At 50.7% G+C, this 15,388-nt stretch overlaps 5 protein-coding genes across 5 annotated transcripts; 1 reads left to right on the top strand and 4 right to left on the bottom strand.

Annotated features, from left to right (window-relative positions):
• Window positions 1-104: 104 nt before the first annotated feature.
• Window positions 105-1,078, bottom strand: BDR25DRAFT_262727 (uncharacterized protein; the record flags this gene model as incomplete). Its single annotated transcript, XM_033686784.1, has 4 exons — window positions 105-149; window positions 197-502; window positions 552-800; window positions 929-1,078. Coding segments are annotated over 4 exons (750 nt in total), but the record flags the coding sequence as incomplete, so codon positions are not given.
• A 1,085-nt stretch (window positions 1,079-2,163) lies between these two features.
• On the top strand, window positions 2,164-4,424 carry BDR25DRAFT_36614 (uncharacterized protein). The gene is made up of 3 exons (XM_033696940.1): window positions 2,164-2,404; window positions 2,528-2,685; window positions 2,738-4,424. The coding sequence occupies exons 1-3, from the start codon at window positions 2,364-2,366 to the stop codon at window positions 4,285-4,287; spliced, it is 1,749 nt and encodes a 582-aa protein (XP_033546926.1). The 5' UTR covers window positions 2,164-2,363; the 3' UTR covers window positions 4,288-4,424.
• Window positions 4,425-6,430: 2,006 nt separating this feature from the next.
• On the bottom strand, window positions 6,431-7,816 carry BDR25DRAFT_226984 (SUN-domain-containing protein; the record flags this gene model as incomplete). Its single annotated transcript, XM_033685232.1, has 2 exons — window positions 6,431-6,912; window positions 6,946-7,816. The coding sequence occupies 2 exons, from the start codon at window positions 7,814-7,816 to the stop codon at window positions 6,431-6,433; spliced, it is 1,353 nt and encodes a 450-aa protein (XP_033546925.1).
• Window positions 7,817-10,421: 2,605 nt separating this feature from the next.
• Window positions 10,422-11,953, bottom strand: BDR25DRAFT_334586 (transmembrane amino acid transporter; the record flags this gene model as incomplete). Its single annotated transcript, XM_033692946.1, has 3 exons — window positions 10,422-11,068; window positions 11,120-11,711; window positions 11,855-11,953. The coding sequence occupies 3 exons, from the start codon at window positions 11,951-11,953 to the stop codon at window positions 10,422-10,424; spliced, it is 1,338 nt and encodes a 445-aa protein (XP_033546924.1).
• Window positions 11,954-12,353: 400 nt separating this feature from the next.
• On the bottom strand, window positions 12,354-15,275 carry BDR25DRAFT_287755 (FCH-domain-containing protein). The gene is made up of 6 exons (XM_033688350.1): window positions 15,117-15,275; window positions 15,030-15,056; window positions 14,397-14,924; window positions 14,269-14,349; window positions 13,072-14,215; window positions 12,354-13,019 (listed from the first exon to the last, which is right to left on the bottom strand). Exons 1-6 carry the CDS (start codon window positions 15,156-15,158, stop codon window positions 12,637-12,639), a joined length of 2,205 nt encoding a protein of 734 aa, XP_033546923.1. The 5' UTR covers window positions 15,159-15,275; the 3' UTR covers window positions 12,354-12,636.
• Between the last annotated feature and the right edge of the window lie 113 nt (window positions 15,276-15,388).

The following is a 15,388-nucleotide window of genomic DNA, read 5'->3' as shown; positions in this document are numbered from 1 at the left end:
CCCCTGGGGGATGATGGACGAAAATTGGCAAAATAAGGTGAGCTATGGGATACCAGGTAGCATCGGGGATATTCATCGATCGTTACTACTCAATCACAGTTTGACCAACTAAGCTCATAGCCATAAACTGTCCGCCTTAAGAGTTCGTCCTGGACTCGTCAGAGGAATCACTCAAACATAAGGACAAAAGATATACTCCAGGGTCTTCTTCGAACATCACTTTGTCCATGACCTTCTCGAAGATCTTGTTCACGTTAAATCCGGATTCGCGGGCTTGGTCGAAGAAGGCCAGGTCCTTCTGGAGAAGCCAAGGCCGATATGGAGTAAAGAAAACATATGCTCTAGAAGTAGGTGATTTCCGGAGCGTCATCTGCACCGTCTGTATGAGCTTTCCATGCTCCGAGTGGTTGAAGAGAAGATCAGCGAGTATAAGTACATCGAAACCCGAACAAGCTGGGAGGTGTTTTGTTAAATTCTCGGTGGATGCTCCCCATAGGTATCCCTAACCAACGGTCAATTACTTCGCCCTGATCTCAAGAATTTTAACTTACCTCAACAGAGATATTGGATAAGTTCTTCAGCAGACTGCAGTGGTCGATGTTATAACGAAGATTTTCGATTAGACCAGGATCCGGGTAGTCTGTTACGACGACTGAAGCCGCTCCGCTCAAAGAGCACACTAGACTTGGGAGGCCGCTACCAGCGCCTAGCTCAAGGATCATCTTGTCTTTCACTAACTCAGCAGCACGCTCTTCTAGGTAGGTCGAGATAGTCCGCCCAGCATTCCAAAGGAAATGCCCCTAGAAAAATTAGCTCAACATCAGGAGTAGATTACCCACACAAGTTATGCTCTCTCTTTTTCTCGCAGTGGGTGCTCAGCTTTAGACAGAATGTTGCCGCATGTGTTTTGGCAGAGTGATTTTCTTACCCACAGAGGATTGTGTCCGACGAGTTTGACGCGGACCTCTTTCCCAGAAAGTAGCTGGTGGGAAGCAAAAGTCGCTTCTTTCTCAGGTGCATAGTAGCCATCCGGCTCTTGGAAGAGAGCAAGGTTGCCATAATCGGAGTCTGATGCCATTTGAAATGCCTGATGGATGCGGTCAATGCCTATTCAGCAGTTGAAAGTACTGGTCGGCAAACGATGGGCTGATATCGCCATGTCCGAACGTGGCTCGGTGCCTGTGGCTCAGTCCTAACGGCTCGCTTCAAAGAGACGAGCATTCGATGCATCAAGACTGGTACTTCACGATTAGCCAGGGTGACTGTGCAATGAGAGGAGGCGAGGAGCAGCGCTGGCACATGACTTGGGCTAGCTGTACCCAGGAGCCGGATGCTAGACCACCAAGGGATTAGATTGCCCCACGGAATTAGCAACAGAAGCGGAAGCCGCGATGCAGGGACCTGCTTCGGCCGGCAACGTCAAGGTACGGTCCCTTTGTTGGAGACGAAGGCTCGCCCGCTCTGTAATAAGTATTCGAGGCCCCTCACGTCTCCGTCGTGCTCACACCATGAACAATCTTCTCACGCTGACCGCAGCCTGCCTCTCCAGCTCATCATCGTAACAGCGAGGGGGTCAGCATTTCCCGGCGGTTCGAGACGCATAGCGCGGGGTGCTATCCTCACCAGTCTAACCCAAACCAGTAATAAAACTTGCTCACTTCTAGCACTTGTCGCACACGGCCAACTGCAACATCATCCTCTCTCGCGACCGCACACAACGACCAAGCAACACACAGGCCCGCTCGCAAACTCCTCGCTCTCCTACAGGCACACGACTGCTGACAGTTTTGCCCGCAGAAAAGGCCCGGCTCCCTGGAACCTGGTTCAAGCGCTTCTTCATCCACCCTGTAGCACCTGTATCAACTCTCCACTTGTGTCCTCGACCCTCACACAGAAAGCCTTTCGGCGTCTCATTACCGTCTGTTGTTTTCTGTGCCTCTTTTCGCTTCGGCCGGCACCCTAGATTAACCTGCTCTTTTCTGCTCACCACTGCCTCCACTCATCAACTCCTTTCGACCAACCACCTACAGCTCAGTGCATTTCCTTGCTCTATCAGGGTCCGCGTTAAACCGCCGGAGCGAGTGTCTTCTCCGTCAAGGGTTTATTTCAGCCACATCGGCTCCTCGATTCGCACAGACGCAGCCAGTCCCAGGAAGAGCTTGTCTGTACCACGCCTGCACCGTGCCTCCCCGCAGCCCATTTCCACGTGTGACGTTGGGGCAGACCACCCGCTTCGACCGAGGACGATCTTGCTGTTTGCTACCCAGAGCATAGGGACTACTATCGCACTACCCGCAAGGCCAAGCGCATGACGTGCTGTCATTGATGAGCACATTCCGGGAACCTGTCTTTAAAGCCGCAACATGTGGGCCGAAATTAATGGTGAGCGCAAGAAGGTCGCCTGGTGAGTTTTTGCCTAAGTCTTGTCCTTCCCCTCACTCGCACCCTACCACCACAGTTGCATGGGAATTTGTTCTTTTACACCTATTCATTCCATCTATTCCTCTTTCGCCTAACCTCTACATAGCGGCCCCTGCATCCGAGGCCACCGCTCCTCTAAATGTGATCATCGAGATCGCGTGCTGGTTGAAGTCCGTAAGCCTGGCCGGCCCTTGAGCAGCTGTCCACACCCAAGCGGCGCCTGCAGCTGTGAACGAGTAGTCATCAATTATACGATCCCCAAATGTATGTATTCCATTATTAGACGATAACTCTTATGATTGACATCGCCCTCTAGCCTCAGAGTGTGCCTGTCCATCGGACCAGACCCACACCTCTTCCTCTGTCGCTGGGAATAGCAACAGGGTACAGAAAAGTCGAACAAAGAAAGCAACGAACAGCTTCACCTCAGCGTCCCTGGAGAAAGCTATTAAAGCGACCCACGATGCCGAGCCTGACCACTCATCCCTTCTTACTCGAACGCCCACAAACCCCTCCATTGCTCCTTCAGACCACAGCACTAGCAATGGAGCATCGCCCCCTTCCAGCGCGAGCTCAACCCCTCGGATACAACCCTCGTCATCTCGCAAGCAAAGCTACAGCTCTGATTTCCAAACGCCTGACTCGTTGGCTCGACCACTAACTGCACATTCTCAAGAAGGCTCATCATGCTGCAAGCCGAAGCCCCCTTATCTCGAGTATGTCTCTACCCAGCCACAGAAAACGCGTGGAAATTGTTGTGGCGGAAATTCAATGGAGCCACCGAAACCAGTGCCCCCGAAGAAATCTTGCTGCTCAGGACATAGTCAGCCCAATCAGGACACTTTATTTGCGCAGATGAGCGACTCGCAGAACGTCTCCCAGAACTTTGGAAGCTATGGGCAACACCAACAACAGAATCAATTGAAATTCACCCCGCACGGCTCCGTGGACCCAGGTTATAACTACCTGCCAGGTGTTTCTAGACAAGTCCCAGGCAATATGGGCATGGGCTTACCAATGGGGTTCAACATGCCAATATATAATCACCTTGCGTCGGTGTACCAGCAGTCTCCATCGATGCACATGCCGCGGGCAGAGGAACACCGAAGCCAGGTTGGTAGGCATGGTACAGAACACAATTGCCACTGTGGAGATTCCTGTAGTTGCTTTGGCTGCGCAGCCCATCCGAGCAACGCCACCATGACCGAATACATCAGGCTGATGCATCAGTACATGAGCACAGGTAGATTCGGGGCTCTGCCGCCACCAACCTACGATCTGCCAACCTACCCTCATCACCCCGGCTACGGAGCAGAAACACCACAACAGATGCAATACATTCCACAGCCAACGCCAGTTGACTTCTCGGGCTTCCAAACGACTGTGTCCCCTATGATGAATGTCCCCGCCCCATCTGTGAATGTTTCAGCACCATGGCAGCAGGGCAGCATTCAAGCTCCAACCCATATTCCACATATACCCCCAAGGAATGACCACCACTTCTTCAGCGCGGCTAAAGAGCCTCAAGAGAACTTGGACCTAGATACAGCACCAAGCCCAACTTTCGTCGATAGCCCGAGTGATGGAAAAGATGACGAGACGTCAACTCTGTCACCTTCTTCGTACCTGTGGCAAGAGCTTGTCATTCCTGGTTGCAATGACGATACGGGAACCTGTCAATGTGGCGACGGCTGCGAGTGTGTCGGGTGCTTAACCCATGGTGGCCACAATGGCGTTACTCTGGAGACGACTCCTACAATCCAAGAAGATGGGTTTTCTCAGGCTCTCACCAGCCCTATTGTTGGCGGCAGTGGCGGTAACCGAGATCAATTCATCCCTGGCGCATTTACCGAGGCTCCCACTTGAGGTTACGTTGAATCATTCAATTATATGGTTCCGACATTTCGCCCATGTGGGGAATTATGAATATTTCATGCAATCATGCCTGTTTAGACGGCTAATTGCCTCTGAACATGCAATATCTACTCAGTCACAGAAGCAGCCTCCGTTCGCTCGTAAAGAGAAAAATGAGTTTGGAATACTTTATCCCCAGCTCATCATCACGCAAGCCAGCTCCACTCTTCGAACAGACTAAATCTTTATTCACCATTTTTAGGACAACAGTGTGTACATATTGCCATGCATGGCCCAGGAAGATGGATGCGGTCAACATTGTGCATACACCACACAATCTTCTTACTCAGCTTTCCTTCTCGTCGATATGTTTGGGATTTTTTTTTTTTTGGAGGTGACCAAGGAAGAAGTCCTCTCACATACATGCTTTTACCACAAGGCTGGGCATTGGTGATAGGGAATAGCATCCAGGGGCGCGAGCTGCTTGCTACGGGCATGTGTGGGCTAGGTCATTTGGTCATGGACGAAACGAAATGGAATGGGATACCCAAGAGAGACAGTCTAATCCATCTAGCAGCGGCTAGTAGATACCTGTCCAGAGAGAGCATCTGGATAATGAATGATATTGCGGTTACTTCTAACTTTCGGCCCGACGCGCAAATGTACCATAACACCTGACCCAACCTGACCCTTATATGACCCACGCACACATTCTATGTAGGAGGAAACTATCCCGTCCTCCCATCACCTCTACTCTTTTACCACCGCCCATCCACGGAAAGACCCACCCCTTCAAACTTAAGCCCCAGTCTCCCCAATGCCACCACGCCTGCGTTTCCCATGACAGTGCCCGTGCGTCAATGCACGTGGGAATCTGCATACCCCGGGCGGACATGGGCACGGATCGTCCCAATTCGGCCGGAAAACCTGGTGGATGGGACGGGGAACCTGACAAGGGATGTTGTGGGTCTTGTATGGACTGGGGAGTTTCTGTGGTTTGATTTAGCAATTCAGGGTAAGATAGCATGACATAGTTGGGTAGGGTGGATTATAGAGTTGGTTGTTCATGTTGGGATGTTTGGACGTGGTACTTCAGATGGCGGAGGTAAGGTGATGGATAGGGCAGTAGGTAGGCGGGTTCGGAGATTATGGAGGGAGAGGAATTGTATCTCTTTAATTATCTCAAGGACTCTGGTAAGAGTTAGTGGTATCAATTCCTTTCGTTGAGCATGGCGCTATAACCAAGAGTGTACTCTCACCGCGCGACATATTTGAAGCAGCTACCAGCGCAAAGCCCTAGACGACATGTTAATATCTTAACAAGACATCTTAAGACCTGATTCAGAATAGAAGAAAACATCCTGCAATACACGGACTCAAAAGCCATAATCCTCTCACTCTGGGTTCTAGGAGTTTTAGCATCACAAGGGATGTCACCATACCATGCAGTGTAAAATATCGGCTTTCAACTACATGCATTCAAGGAATCTACCGCAGCAGTGATACTCGGTTGAAATTCCATCCCCGTATCGAAAAATTCAGCCGAAGACTCCTGTATCCATCCATTCCATCAGTCATGATAAGTTCGACAATGACTCAATCGTCCATCCATCCATGCATCTTAATTGCCTCGAACAAAACTCCAAACAAACATAAAACCCAGGTAAACTCCTCCCCGGCCACTAAGCAGTCCTATGTACTTCACGACAGGCAGGCATGACAGGCATGGTTGACATAGACGAGAGAGGAATGTATGTGCAAGGAAGTAAGGAAATACTCACGAGCCGAAGAAGAGATGCGCAGGCGGGGAGCCAGGATCGAGAAGCACACTCAGGATGAAGAGTAGAATGTTCCGGGTGGGCACGTGTTGTCGAAAATCCGAAAACGCCTCCAAACAATCCGATCGAGATCCGTCATACCATTCATGACCCCAGGCGCCGCTCATTCTAGAACTCTTTTCGAGATAGCAAAGTATTGACCAACATTCGTAGAAGGGCGGGAGGGGCTTCGCGAAGCCTGCTCAGCGGGATGGATTCGATAATAGAAAAACATGTGCAAAAAAAAGATGGAGGCTTTCGCGGATGGATGAGGTAAAGTTGCCGATAGTGTCCGCAATTGAGAGAACGAAGACTCCAGATTCTAATTGTCGCGAAGCTCAACATAGAGGGTGCCAGATCTGAGACAGTTCTACGGATGCTTGAGTCAGCGCATCGTAATCAGCAAATATATTTGTACTTACGGTGCACCCTCCATCAACGCTGTCTTTATAACCCTCGCCAGTCCAGTATTGGCCATTAGCGTATTTGCACTTTCCGTCCATATCATCGGCGATCAGTTCGACGGTGTAGTCGAGCTCAGCATTTGTCGTCGGTCGGTTTGGCTGCAAGGAAATGTAGGCATAGTGGCCACCGTCCCCGCCATATCCAGCACCAAGGTTGACAGGCGCCCAGTTGCCCTGGGGCTTCGACCCATCAGTCCACCAGCATGCATCTTTCTCCGAGACACCTGCAGGGTTGATATAATACTGAGCTGAAGTTTCCTTGCCAAAGTGATGATAGTACTTGCTCTCATCAGGGGTGGCCACTACAGCTTCCTCGCCTGGGCCGACAGTCAGAGGAATCGTTTCGCCCTCGGTGCCTGCTGTAAATTAGTAAGAGATCCGTTATGGACTAGTGATTAACTTGCCTGGATAATCGGTGCGACAGATGGATACAGGCTTGTTGAGCTTGTTCCGAATCTTTACAGTGACTTTATCGGTTCCCTTAACGCAGAGGGTCTTTGCGATCGAGCCATCTGCCATTTCAAGCATCCCATCGTTGTTGCAATAGAGGCCGCCAACAGATTCCTTGGTAGTTCCTTGGAGCTTTGGCCAAGAAGCCTTAAGATAGTTTGCGGAACAACCATAGGAGCAATAGGTCCCGGGTTTGCAACAAGAGCCGTCTTTGCAGGTACCAATTGGAGCCGTCTCAATTTTACCGAAGCCGTCGGCGCCAGAGAAACCCGGGTTCTGAACGCCAGCCCAGCCGGCGAGGCCCAGGTGATCAAGTGGCAGAGCGCCATAGCCAGAAGGGAATCGATTGCAAGGCAGATGTCCGTTCGGAAACTCCTTGTCACAATCTGGGCAGTCACCATTATTGTTGGCAGAGGCTGGTTGAGACTGAGGGCTTTTGGAAGGCACAGGAGCAGCCGGGGCAGAAGAATGATCTTGCACAGTTGAAGTTGCGGTCGGCTTCGCGGCTGAGGTCGCCTCTACAATCGGAGTAGATGTGAGCGTAGCAGTCGCGACTGCGGATGAGGAGAGATTGCCGTCATCGCCCCAGACTAGAGTGCCATTCGCAATACCCTGGCGGACTTCTTGCTCGGAGATCTTATGGCCATCTAACTCATAGACAATGACCGTCTCAACTGGACCTGGGGCATAGACCGCGGCCTTAACTAAGGAGCGCTTGGACAAGCTGCGACTACCATGACGGTGGCTATGACCGTGTGGTTGCGCTGCGGCCAGAGCAGCGATGACGGCAACAATCACTGCAAACTTCATGATGAGAGTTTGCCGCAATTGCTCCACCTGGAAGCGTCGTTAAGTGATCGCCTTTGCTGTGTGGTTCCACAGTCAGCAGTGATGTCTGACCGCGAGGGCGGTACGTACTGTCTGGTATTTAGGTTGTTGAGCGGCCGTGACACTGGAGACTGTCTCTTGTCGCAGGCGCGTGCTGGTCGTGACAACAAATTTTCGTTGTTTTCGAGCGTGGAACGAGCGTGTAGAGTAGGAAACGAACAGAGTTGAAGCTGCTAAAAGGAATGAATGAGAGCAAGAAGCTCCGGGTGTGTGGGCGAAGAGAATGCGAGGCGTGGCTCAAGACCTGAGTCTGACTTGCCAGTGCCAATGTTTGAGTCGCGCGAGGAAGAGAAGCAGAGATGAAGCGGGCAGGCTGGTTTTTGTTTGCGCTCAAGGCGGTAGGCGTGGTGAAAAGAGACGACAGGTGACCCCTGCTAGCGCGCTTTCCGTTTGCTCCGTCGACGAGGGAACAACGAAGGACGACGAATTTGCAGCAAATTGGTATGTACGCTTGCTTCTTACAGCGTTCGGTGTCTTGACTAAGGGTTGTTTCGGGGAGATGGGAAATTGAACGAGTGTCACTTTGCGAACACGACCCGGCGACAGCAAAGTAGAGAAAACGAAAGTGAGAGATGAATAATAGTTGAATAGAAAGAGCGGTCATTCCCATGCCAGGCGAAAAGGGAGAGCCCTGAGAGTTTGGGGAAGTGCTCGATTTATCCAAGCAATAGGCTTGTATCACAGTTGCAATGGGCCTGCAATATGGTCCTCTGAGTCCATAGTCCAGCGCTTTTGATTCGTAACTTCTGTAGCACCTGTGTGTTCCCAGCAAGTCCCACTGGCGGATGGCGTGGACGAGGGGATAGTCTTGCACTGAGGCGCGGCCACTCCAGCGTTGCAGAGAAGCAATCCAACTACATTTTAGAGTTCTGAGTCGATTTCTCACGAAATATTTCGACGAGTGTCAATTATCGCATGGAAGCCAACCAGCTCCTTTTTGACGCTCTCGATCGCTGGGCGGACCTCAGGAGGTACGGATGTACCTGGCCATAACTCACCTTGATATGGAGCTTGCCCTGCATTACCTAGTCGTTGTAATGGTTTCCATCAGGCCTGTCATTCCACTGCCTCGGCTTGCGACTGCTGGAATGTGAGTCTCCTTGGAATAGCAGAGCCTCTATCTACACAGTTAGTATGATGCTCACGTCTACTTCCACGTACGCTTTGATTATTGCCTCTGCTAAACCATCACTGATGTCGTGCTGGCTCTGGCAGGGACTCATCACGGAAGTGCCAAGGCCAAGAAGTGCATTAACAGCAGCAAATTGGCATCACTCCTTTATTACATTTAGGAAGAGCCGACGTAGTAGGCGTAACGTTGGGTCGCAGTGGAAATTGAATCGAGGTCACTCGGCAGTCGTGGAAACAAAGTGAGGTTGGAAACGTGTCCAAGACCGAAGCGCCCATGATCTGTCCATGGATCTTTCGCCAAAATTCCCGCATCTGGCCGTGGCAATGGGCGACGCTGAAATGCAGGGATGGCACGTCCACATGCTAGCCTCATTTGGGCGCTTTTAATACGTTGTGCTACGACTTCTCGAGTACAAAGTGACTTTCTCAGCCTCGATTGCTGGAAGGAAGGATATAATGCTTACCTGACGTCCACGCCATCTTAATTTCCTTTGCGAAACAATTGTTTTGCGGTAAGAGCCAATCAAGATTGATAAGCGATCGCGGCAGCAGCGTTGTCATGGATCTAATGCTTTAAGCTACCGAGTCTGTGAGAGAGGTATTGATGACTTGTAGAATGGGAGCTTCTAGGTTTTCGTGGCCCTTTACACCGTTTATTCAAACAAATCTCCAAATGACGAATTGGACAGGCGTTGAGGAAGCGGAGATGACGATGCGCATGGAAATAATGGAGAGAACTCATGTCGAGATGAGGTGGAAAGGTACTGAACAGCAAAGAATGAGGAGTTGGTTGATTGTCTGCCACTAGCTTTGGAGCCTCTGTTACGAATGGTTATGCCTCGTCATCGGTACAACTTCGATAAGCACGCTCCTTCCTGACATCCTTCAGTTTTTGTTCATTTAATTTGCCCAGTATAGCACTCAACGCTACTGTAGCATTAATTATAGTACCTCTTCGTAGCCGTAGCAAACGCCCTTCCTCCAGCGCCTCGCTTGGCCTCCACCCGAATTCTATAACCGGACCTCACTTTAAGAAGCCGGCAAGAGACTAGCCTATGGAGCGGCCAAGCCATCGAACGGCGCTATCGAAATGCGACATGTACGACATTCGCCTCACCGGTGTGTACGCCGTCAGAGCATGCCAGCTCGTGCGTTGTACTTAAGTTATTACTATTCACATGAGCATGCATTGAGAGGGAAAACATGGGCTAGGCTAGAAAGTTTCGAGGATTTATGGGATTTAGTTGACTGCCGGGTTAGAATGAGGGCGGAGGCTAAGAGAATATTAATCTTTGATCTGAACAAATTCTTTATTATCTTTCGCAGAAACTCTCTCCTCTCGTTCTCCTCTAGTTCGGTGCTCATTTTAAGTCATCTCATCTGCTCTTTTGAGCTCTTAGCAAGCAAACGGACTTCCTACAGTCCCATCCCTATAAGCAATCACAATTCCTCGAACCGTCACATACGTTCCGGCTACGCATATGAAACCCCCAACCATGAAAGTAGCCGCTGCCAAACAAGCTTGTGGCCACTTCCTCTTCCACGTCCGAATCCCCTCCTCATCATGGTAAGAGTCATGCAGCCAGAAGGCGCCCGCGATGCCGTACGTATACCAACTCGCGAATAAGGATGCCGCAATGCCGATGAGGTAGCTAAAGATTGGGACCGCAACTGCCAGGACGAAAGCAAGGGAGTTCATGAGAATAATAAGAAAGGTCCAAGTCGACCAGCCGGTAAAGGTGTGAGAGTAGAGGTGGCGAGAACAACGGAAGAGACGGATGAATATGAGCTTTGATGCTGTATGAGAGTACAGGCTTCCAGCAATGAGGAAATTTGGGATTGCAATCCCATAAGCAGCTTTCGCCCACTTTGTTTCCAGGCTACTGAATGCCGGACTAGCGACCATTGGACCAAGATACACGTACATCACAACTGCAAAGACTGCGTAGAAAGTTGTGGCAAAGCCTTGCAGCACGTATGCGGCTTTCATGGCATCTTGAGGTCTCTTCATCTCCGAGATTAAGATAAAGAACAAAAAGTGGCCTGAGTATGAGTTAGAAGGTTCTAGACAAGACCATCACAATTGCTTGTTACCTGCGTATGCGAAGACTGGGTTCGTTATACTGAAAAAGGCTTCATAGAACGAAGAACTCCGCGCTGCGCTCAGATGGCGCTCAGGCGTGGGATAGAGGCCAGCGCCTACCATACCAATTATACCAGCAATGAGTATAGACAGAACAGAGGGCACACTGATCCACGACAGCCGGTCGAGCGTCCGTGGGAAACTGCAGATGAGCGTCGGGATTGCGAAAATTCCGGTGTAAAGCATCAGGCAGAGCTTATTGCTACTAAGTGAAGCAAGTGCTATTTGCCCTGCGAGCAACTGACCTCCCGTCGCGAAAATCGCAAATACGATCGTTCCAAAAGCAAGTAGTTCCCTTCCAAATGGGCCGAAGAGAATGAAGCCTGCATCTCCCATGCTATGGACTTCGGGGTGACGCAGCTTGAATTGAACTAACAAGTATGAAGTGTAGGTTGCAAAAACACCTAGGAAGATGATGAGAAGAAGGCCAGGAACGATCCCCACAACGGCCAGCGAGGAGGGAAGAGAGAGCATTCCATTGGAGACAATTTCGGCGATCATAAGAACAGCGACGAGCTTCCAGGAGAGCGTTTTGTACACGATCTATGACCCATGAGATTCATTCGTTTATGGGTACTTGGCGCGGCTGATCAGAGTCGAGAGAGTTTGTTGTATGTTGTCAAGCGATGATTAGGACGGAAAAGGCAAATCGAACTTGCCTGATGGCCCTCCTCCCGTCCAAATACATCGACATCATGATACGTCTCATGGTAAGTCCCGGGACCATCTTCACCAGACGAAGCAGTCCCATCCAGCTTGCTCTCGCTTTCGTACTTGCCTGCCATGAGGTCTCACAATCTTAAAGATGCGGATCGTGGAAAGTGGAACTGTGTCGAACCGAGCGAATAGCTAGGGCACGCCGATGGAAAGAAGTAGAGTTTATGCAAGGTGAGTGTAAAGAGGGAAGAGCACTGGAAGAGAGATGGTCTTGACGGCATATATTTAACGGCACGCTTCCACCCCAAAACTCATCAACAGGCATGCATGATAACTTATCAGGACACGACAGGCAAAGCTGCCGAGCGCGAAACCCCTCCACTCAGCAACTACCCTCCCGACTAAGCGAAGATAGGCAGGTGATAAGGATCGTGGAGGAGCTTGTGCCGACGACACCTTAACGCGGAGAATTACACCAACATATTAAAGAGGAGGTTTGAGCACAAGCAGTGGCGCAAGTTCTTTCTACGCTATTGCCTCTCCCACTGGCAATGAGTGGTAATTCTGAAAGTCCTACCGTTCATAAATAGTAATGTAATGATCTCTTGAGCGTGGAACCCGTAAAGCAAAAGAAGCGACCTGTGAAGCGCTCCACACACACGATGCGCTCTTCCAATTCTTTTCAAAGCAAAATCATACCAAATAAACAACACACTTTATGCAATACGCCAGACCCAGACTTATTTTTGAAACCATCGTCTTCCAGAACACTTACACAGAACGCAAGACCCACGCGCCAGGCTCACACGCCTTACACCTGTTGGATATAGTTTGCGGGCACACTCCGTACCAAGCCATCTTTCTCCACATCCGCCCACCCGTCACCGGCCTCCATATTGATCAACACGAATCGCTCGCCCTCCGACATGTTGTGTTCTGCATCGCTTTGAGCGGTGTAGTCGTACATAGCTTCTACGTATTTGAGTTTCTTCGCTCCACGTTTTGGCGCTACGGCAGGACCCTTCTTCTTCCCTGCCGTAGCGGTGACACTGCCACTTAACGACGCAGATGATGCGGAGTAAGTTGAATCCGGACGGTTGGACGAGGGCGGTGTCAAGGGCAAGACTTCAACGTACGCAGCCGGAACGAGGCCTTCTTTGGCACCTGCGCGGACTTTTATCCATCCGGATCCATCTAAATATAGTGAGCTACGTTTCGAGATAGTGTGACAAGAAAGAGCACTGACCATCAGCCTCAAGGATCGCAACCTCTCTCCCGTCAGGAACAGTGATTTCCCCATCACCGTTTTGCTGGTAATGGTAGAGCATTTTACCCTTTTGCTCGGTTGCTTTAGATGATCCACCTAAACTTGGGAGATCACCACCGTCATCCTTGATATACTGTGCCGGTGGTGGTGCAACTATCCGATTCCTGCGTGCACCTAAGACTGGAGGAGGAGCCATTTTCTTTTCGGGGGGATCTTCTGTCGTCGGTGACATCCCTCCAGATATCGATCGATGAGCTGTTGCTGAATAGCCTGAGCTGAGAGTGTTCATCGAGTTCACCGTGTCACTTCGACTGATACGAGGCAATTCCGATTGCGAGTTTGATGGCGTGCCGTTTGTTGAGGTAACAGTATGTGTTGACCTTTGCCGTTCTTCTTTGAGTTTCCTCTTTTCTTCCTTGCTCTGCTCTCCAGGACAGTCCGCAGGAACCTTCAATTCGCACTTGCTATGGCAGGTATAGCCACAATCTCGACAATCGAACCCTTTCGCAGACAAGCCCCATATTCGGTCGCCGCACAAGTCGCAGTTAGTGGGTATCTTGAAGGTTTGCGACTTAAAATTGTGGTTTCTTGCGCCGATACTGAGATCGCCAACAACTGACGTGATGGTGGATACCTCCGTCTCTGCGCTAACTTTCTGCCGCTCAATCTCATGCATGCTCTCCTGAAGCGCAAAGATAGCGCGCACGACTTCAACTTCATCCCTTTTATCTTTCCCTTCGCGAATATTCTGCCGCACCTTTCGCGCATTCTCGACTTCTTTTCGTTTTTTGTCGAGCTCCCGTCGATGGTCCCCCAGGGACGATTTGGTCTTGGTGAGAACGTTGCGAAGAAATACAGCAGCTGAATCATCTGTGGCAATGCTCCCATCGTCTAGCCAAACAGGACTTGGCTCAAATTGGAAGTTGGCAGGTTCTTGCCAGGGACCAGCGTTATGTCTAACAAACATCATGGAGTCGAGCAGCGGGTTATTTCGAGGTATCTCTGCCGAGAGATGCTTGAGATATTCGTTGCTTCGCGATAGTGTTTGCGTCTCTAGTTGCGCAGCCAAAGACCATATTGAGTTCAGCTTGGTTACTCTGGTTTCGGAAAGGTCCTGTAGACTCTGTAGACTCTCATTAGAGCGAAGGTGGTCTGCTTCGCGTGACAGTGTCTTACATCAAGAAGCTCGGGAACGTATTCATGATAATACATCTCCTTCTGCTTATTCGTCACGTTGATGGCGATGATGTACGTGTTCTAAAAAGGGTAAGTACTGCAACCTCAAGAGCGGGCCAAGCGTGTACCTTGACGTTGCGCATCTCTACTTGTTGTTGTTCGAAGGCGTTTCGAGCTTTGCCCTTCCCATGGTCGAAAGCGCCATCGATCTTCTTCCGGCGATTCTCTACCTCCTGACAAACACTGTCATATTTGCCCTTCATTTTGCGCAAGTCGGCATATGTGCCATCCCGCTCTTTCTCAAGCTTGCCAGCATAATCGGCATGGCATTTCCGCAGTTCCTCGTATCGCGCAGCGAGATTCTTCAAAGGGTCGGCAAGGTTGGAAACGAGGGCCGCGGCAAATTGCTCATGCTCGGAGGCTCTAGATTCGAGGGTACTAAGCTGGACACCCCACGTGGTCATAGACGCGCTTTCTAGCGAGCCGGGGGTGACGGTCGGGGTGTCACCGACGCTGATGCTACTCGATTTTCTCGCCTTCTTCTCATAGTACTTCTTAGCCAGGGCACTGAGCTTCGCAGAGTATTCCTTTTCTATTGCGCTTCTTTCACGGTAGAATTGCTGTATGTCGTCCAGCCAAGCTATACCACCGGAGACCTGCAGTAACTCCAATCAGCGAGGTGCGGATACCGGCTCACGGAAACGGAATCGGAGAGGTGGCATGAAGGTTGGGGCAGCGCACAGCGAGAGCGGGGAGCATACCCAGGCATTCACGTTCTTGAAGTCATCCTAGCAGGTTGCCCGCGTCAGTTGAGCTTCGCGCTGAGAACAGGATCACAGAGCGAGTACCTTCAATTCAGCTCCGAACTGCGGAGCAATGTCGACCTCCATTCTTCGAGGTACAGTAGAGGAGTGAGGACTAGAATGTGTGCAATCAGCGCAGCAGACATGTCCCAGAGGCAAAAGAGTGCTGGAGAGGATGGAGGTAGTGAGAGGCTGCGTCGGCTGTGAAGGATGGCCCAATGAGTGGGGGTCCGGTTGATGACAGGGCAGCAATAGCGGGCGGCGGTGCATGTGCCAAGGCCAGAGCCCAAGACTTCCCGCCGCGCGTTGGGCCTTTG

The sequence above is a fragment of the Lindgomyces ingoldianus genome (assembly GCF_010093535.1).
Source record: "Lindgomyces ingoldianus strain ATCC 200398 unplaced genomic scaffold BDR25scaffold_18, whole genome shotgun sequence".
NCBI lineage: Eukaryota > Fungi > Ascomycota > Dothideomycetes > Pleosporales > Lindgomycetaceae > Lindgomyces > Lindgomyces ingoldianus.
The sequence above is the reverse complement of the archived record's forward strand: the minus strand, read 5'-3'. Positions and strand labels throughout refer to the sequence as shown.